At 38.4% G+C, this 6,480-nt stretch overlaps 1 protein-coding gene across 2 annotated transcripts in view; it reads right to left on the bottom strand.

Annotated features, from left to right (window-relative positions):
* Positions 1-4,442, bottom strand: part of ZNF711 (zinc finger protein 711) — a 16,898-nt gene extending 12,456 nt beyond the window's left edge. For both annotated transcript variants that reach the window (XM_010017006.1, XM_010017007.1), the window contains exons 1-2: positions 4,364-4,442; positions 2,277-2,807 (exon numbers count right to left, since the gene is read on the bottom strand). In XM_010017006.1, the coding sequence (XP_010015308.1) occupies positions 2,277-2,807; positions 4,364-4,442 (610 nt within the window). The remainder of the gene's footprint in view (positions 1-2,276; positions 2,808-4,363) is intronic.
* Positions 4,443-6,480: the final 2,038 nt, after the last annotated feature.

Raw genomic sequence — 6,480 nt, 5'->3', positions numbered from 1 at the left:
GAGGGGCTGGAAAGCTGTCCAGTGGAAAAAGACCTGGGGGTGTTGGCTGAGACAGCTTGTGCCCAGGTGGCCAAGAAAGCCAGTGGCATCCTGTCTTGTACTAGCACTAGTGTGGCCAGCAGGATCAGGGCAGGGATTGTCCCCCTGTTCTTGACACTGGTGAGGTTGCACCTCAACTCCTGGGCTCAGTTTTGGGTCTCTTTCTACAAGACAGACATTGAAGTGCTGGAGCAGGTCCAGAGAAGGGCAACAAAGCTGGTGGAAGGTCTGGAGAGTAAGTCTGATGTGGAATGTCTGAGGGAACTGGAGTGTATAGTCTAGAGAAAAGGAGGATTGTGGGGATCACCTACAACTACCTGACTGAGATGGGGGTTGGTCTCCCAAGTAAAAAGTGACAGAACAAGAGGCAACGGCCTCAAGTTGTGCCAGGGAAGGTTTAAATTGGATATTAGGAAAAATGTCTCTGCCAAAAGGGTTGTCAGGCTTTGGAACAATCTGCCCAGGGAAGTGGTGGAGTCATCATCTCTGGAGGTACTTAAATTTGTAGTTGTAGCACTTAGGGACATGGTTTAGTGGTGGACTTGGTAAGTGCTGGGTTAATGGCTGGCCTTGCTGATCTTAAAGGTCTTTTCCAACCCAAACGATTCTGCGATTCTGTGACTGCCTCAATTTATCTAAAATGACTATTTAAAATTCTAAACTAATAATATAGCTTCCAACTGTGAGTATTCAGGCACATCATGATAAGATAAATATATAAATCTAATTTGCTGAAAACTAGGTCTCAAACTGGCTTTGAAACACTCCAAAAGCCACTGGCAAGCTGGAGAACACCTGACAAAACTATAAATGTACCAGACACAGCTGGAGTTACCAGGTGACTGTTACTGAACATTTAAGATGCTCTTGTCTAAGTACAGTGGTCATCATTATCAATCACACTTATCTATCTTAGAAGGAATTCCAAAGATGACTTTACTTACAATTACAAAGGTGCAGTTGGAAATACCGCAGTTACAGAATACAACTCATCGTAAGTACTCTGTCAGAAAGGAGGAATGTTTTCAGTGAAACAACTGACTGTAAAAATGGTGTTCCTTTATTTACAAACACACAAGATTATTTCTGTTGTAGGTATAATTTGCTTTTAGACTGATGGCTTTTTGGTTCTTTTTCAAAAAGAAGCCCATTTTTACTTCTGTTAGTGACATATGGCATTACAGTAATGATAGAATGACAAAAAGTATTTGCTGTCCATCCCATGTCGAACAAGAAACATGAAAACTATATTTTGCATAAGGGACATACATGATAGGAAATACCGAGATCATTATAATCACCAATCAGTCACGTCCTCTGTCTTGAAAATTGTATTAAATGCAGCTTGCTGTGAACGGACTGACACCTTGACACACTTGGCACTGCCATTTTTTTAACATAGTGCTTCTGACTAAATAAACTCTGGTTTGACCTACTCACATTTCAATAACTCATTTGCAGAAGTCAAAAATCTAAAAGCAACTATCATGCATTTTATCAAATTTGTGTGACAATAAAACCCTTGTGTATAACTTAATGACTGAAGAAACATAGTACACCTAAGGCCCTTTCAGCAGATCTCATTCAACACATAGTATAAAACCATACAGTTTCCTCAGAGTTGAGTGCTGCACGGAAAGTGAAATGGGCAGCTACTTCCCAGTGTTGCAGAGCCAATCAGTTAATACACACAACCCCTTAATGTCAAGTTCAGTCCACAACACCACAATATGCAATAAAATGCCCATTCTGACTTTTAATACAGCTAAACAAATATTTTGTGGGCACATAAGAGAAAACTATGTGTCAAATATCTTAAATACTGACTTCTTTGTTGGATTGTACTGATTAAACCCAACACATTATTTTTACAACAATCCATATAACACAGTAATATACCTGCGTATTTAAAAAAAACCCTGTATTATACTAAAAACATGTGGAATGTTTAACTTTCCAATGTGTTTGTCTTATTTTTCAGGAATACCTAGTTTAAGAAACGCAAACAGACACACACATTCACTCAACAGTACGAATGTCATTCTTTTTCTTGCAGTATCAGGGATAATGAATTTTTCATCAAAAAAACCCAAATCCAGACATCAAGAATTAACTGGGCAACCGACTATTATTTGAGAGTTCCAGTACACAATGCAGCAAGAACCAGTTAGAGGAACTTCTCCCCACCAGACCACTTCAGATAATCTCCTGTTCATATCTACCTTTGTTTAACTTACAAGATATCATTAAGTAGTCCTCAGATGTGCTCTTGCCATCATCATCGTCTTCTGTTTTTATAGTCACTGTGGAGCCAGGAACAGTACCAGCTGCCTGAATGACTGCTTCAGAATCTGAGTTCGTTACGAGAACTTCTTCTGAAACCATTGTTGGTGAGTTGGCTCCTGACACAGAGTCTTGCACCACATGCTCCAAATGTCCATCAGGACCCGTTACAAGGTCAGCCACAAAAACCTGATCGGGAACTCTAACAGTTTCTGTTATTAGATCTGAAGTCAAAACATGATCACTGGTATCTAAAGCTTCTTCAATAGCAACATCAGCTTCCAAAACAGAATCGGGAACAATTACACCTTCTGTTACAACATCAGTTTCAGTGATGATGTCAGGTCCTTGGACAACTTCAGCTGCTAAGCCATGATCAAGAGTTATTCCATCATCGGTAACAACATCAGAAACTAGGACAGCTTCGGGAACTGATACAACAATATGGTCTCCATCAATATGAGCAGTGCCAGCCATTCCAGCCACTATGAAACAATCATGAATGAGGAGAAAAGTGTTAAGGTTATTGCATTAGCAATTAGTTTATCTGTGGAATAACTATATAGAGAAGTTAAACACAGATGTATAAATCTGTTAGCCTTCAACAATCCACAATTTGCTTTTTACCTGATAAAGACTAACCAAAGCAACCTGTATTCTTTAAATTAAGACAAATAAAAACATGTACTTCTTTTAGACATAATATGAAGTTTGTCCCAAGTTTAGGTTCTACAACACTGATATGTTAAAAATGACAGGCCAGTCTGTGATTTCATCCTTTTTTTTTTTTTCAATCCCAGTTAGAAAATACTTGGTTACAGTAGCAATCTGAACCTTCACAGAATTCTTGCATGACACTGGAAGTGTGGTGACAGTACATTAATTGCTGTTACAATACAAGGACTCTCATCCTTTAGACTGCATGGGCCTTAATAAAAAAAAATACTCAGCTGTATGCAATATTTGTAATAAAATTTCCAACAACTGGACACATTGCAAGGCATGGCTCCAAGCAGAAACCTGTTTTTCATTAACAGACTTGACTGGCCAGTCAGATTTACACACTACTTTTCTATACATAAAAAAGAATGCACAGTGAATTATTTTGACATACACATAAATAGAAGTTTTAATCTTAATGAATAAAACATGCAAGAAAATGGTTCTTATCAGAATGAAAAAAAATTATTCAGCACTGTACTGCAAATGCAGTTATTTTGGTACACTCTGAGGGATGTTAATTCATTTTAGAACAAAGACATGGTCCTCCTCAAGTACTGAGAAGGACTGTCATCTCCTGTCAGAATGCAGAAATGAAGATCCACAAAGAGAAGAGTGGGGATTTCTTCCTGTCCTTTTTCTAAACCTTCAGAATTGCTGAGGTTATTCAGCATTGCTTAATTAGGAAAATAACTTTGAATCAAATTTTCTTACATCAGCACAGTCCCAGCACTGATGTTCTTTACAGAAGACTTCTAAGCACATGTGAACATGCAGATTTAGCTAAATTTGTAAACTGTTGTCTACATAATGTTATCTGTTCTCACACAAAGACATTATCTTCCACCACATTTACTGCAATACCCTAAAGGAGACGGTAATCAAGGTAAGCACATAGAAGCCTGAATGCTGGTTACATCCTCTACTGAATGTTATTTACCTCTCCTGTATGTTGGAGATGTAACAACTAGTCAAGGTGATTTCATGATTTCAAGCAGAAGCACACACCTCACAAAACCAGTGAACTCCAGGTAACATCTTATGTCTCATCTAGAGCACTTTGGGCCTCAGATTCAACTTCCTTCCACACCCTCCCCCCCAAATTACTTCAATATTTTGGAATAAGTGACTATTTCAAGATCAGCAACCAAAGTCTACAATAACATATTATATGCCACCTTAAATTTTTACTGTCTCAAAAAAGTCATGTAAATAGCATTATATTAGCCAGCTCAACATCTCTGTATTTATAAACATTTAGCAAACTCCTGAAAAATAGTCTTGATTTTATTAATAATTTTTTAATAGTAAAAATGTTTACCGAAATCCTGCATAATCATAGTGTGAGGCATTTTGGATTCTTGTGTTTGCAACCCAAGACTTCCACCACCTGGATCCATATTCAGCCAAGTTCATTCACGGACAACTGCAAAAAAAGCAAAATCAGAATTTCTGTTAAAAAATGTTACATTGTGTTGATCAGCTTTACTTTTTTTAGCACCCTGACAAACACAAACCAGCATTTACAAATAAAAAACTTCAGGAAAAAAGCATGCAGCACTTCATACAATTCACTTTCATTTGTTCTTTTGACCTAAAATCCCAATGATGTTTCCACCCCTAAGCAGTCCTAAAGTAATCAAAAGAATTACACATGACTGAAACCAAACAAATCAGTAATTCTTGGTCAGGACTTAAAAGGATTTTTTTATATAAGTCTTTGGCTACTGCCTGGACCAGAACAGTTCTGTTCATGTTCTGTGGAATTTAACTGGAAAGTGCTCCTAGTTACCTTCAGCATGCAGAGGTACAGGTTTCAACACCCCTGTTTCTAGGAGCAGTAAACACAAGAAATGCCTATATTTCCCCACTGCAAACTGAACATTAAGGTATTTTTCCAGTTTTCTGAGGCTATCTCCATAGAGTACCAGCTCACTGACAGCAAAGATCTCACCAGTGGGGTTATGACACAGTAACGAAACAATGTAACACATTAGTAAGCAATGAACCTAGTCACAGGTAACTTAGTATCTAGAAGTAGAAACCCTGTCAAGAAGAAGGGAGTTCACTTTGCCTTAAACTGTAGTTGTCTACAGAAGCAATACAAGTCAAGAGCTCAGCAGTGCATACATGCCCCTATTAAGTAAGGGGCACAAAGAGGTCACCTCTGCCCTATCGCTGCCTGGTTATACTCTTTAACTAATTACCCAGGCTGGTGGTTACAGATGTGTGGAACTACACCAAAGAAAGTCCAAGAATCGTATTGCATGTATCAGGTTTTTTTCTGCAGTCTTTCACAATTTTCTATGTATCAGATATTTCAAAACAAATTCTAATGTGTAAGTTTAATTGAATGCTACGTTTAATAACAGGCAAATTTCAAAAAAACTGCATGCACTACATTTCTGAGAACAAAATGCCAAAGCTCATTTCCCTTCCAGCGGCTGAATATGAACCCCTCTATTGCATTAAAGAGTCTGACAAAAGGCCTGATAGAAAATTTAATCAGCCCTCAGTGAGATTTGCATGCACAGTACAGAACCACCCATTATAACAGGCAACAGCTAAACACAAGAGAGGCCAACTTATTTCAACGTCTCCACTGCCACGATAGTCGCTGAAGAAACGACAGTGCTCAACAGACTTCGGGGCTGACACCTCTTCACCATTCCAGTGTTAGGACTGCATTATCCATATTGGTTGACATTTCATTTCAAAACTGTCAGGTTTTTCTAGAAATCTTATCTTCCAACACTGTCCCTTCTGTGCTGCCTCATTTCTGCTGCCAGGGAAAGCTGGTCCTATGCAGCTATCTGCAATATTCCTCTAATAGAAAACTGAGCTTTTAGCTGCTGACAGAAAAAACCCACCAACTCTCACTAAACTCCCCAGTTACCCTTTCACTGTTACACCTTCATCTTTCTTTTCTTTTGTTTTTGACAACTGCTTTGGCTCTTCTAACGCCCCTTAATGCTTTCAGGGCTTTTGTTTCCAGAATCCTCTTCTGGCAGACCTGCCTATTTTCCACAATCATTTAAAATGACACCAGTTCCTCAGACCTTGCCACACAGCTATGCCAGTTTTACTCCAAGTTTAACTTCTGAGATTCTCACAATCATCAAAATGCAATTCGAATTATTCCAATATCCAGGAATTTTCACACATGGAGAGTAAATGTTGAGCTTCTCACTGAACTCAGTTTTACCAAGATCTCAATTTCTGGTATCATCTGTCTTGAGGATGCTGCATCTCTTTCACAAGGTAGAGCTGCACAAACTTGCTTACAGAGAAAGCATGTAACAGTTCTTTGACAGAGTGTTTCCATAAAATACAAGAGAGAAGGATAAAATAGCATTCCTCAATGTTATCTGTATTGCTACTAAGTGTTAAAGTGTGAGGATTCTGAATTATTTTGCAATTTGCTGCAACCCAGAACAC

The sequence above is a fragment of the Nestor notabilis genome, unplaced genomic scaffold (genome assembly GCF_000696875.1).
Source record: "Nestor notabilis isolate BGI_N333 unplaced genomic scaffold, ASM69687v1 scaffold26426, whole genome shotgun sequence".
Taxonomy (NCBI): domain Eukaryota; kingdom Metazoa; phylum Chordata; class Aves; order Psittaciformes; family Psittacidae; genus Nestor; species Nestor notabilis.
The sequence above is the reverse complement of the archived record's forward strand: the minus strand, read 5'-3'. Positions and strand labels throughout refer to the sequence as shown.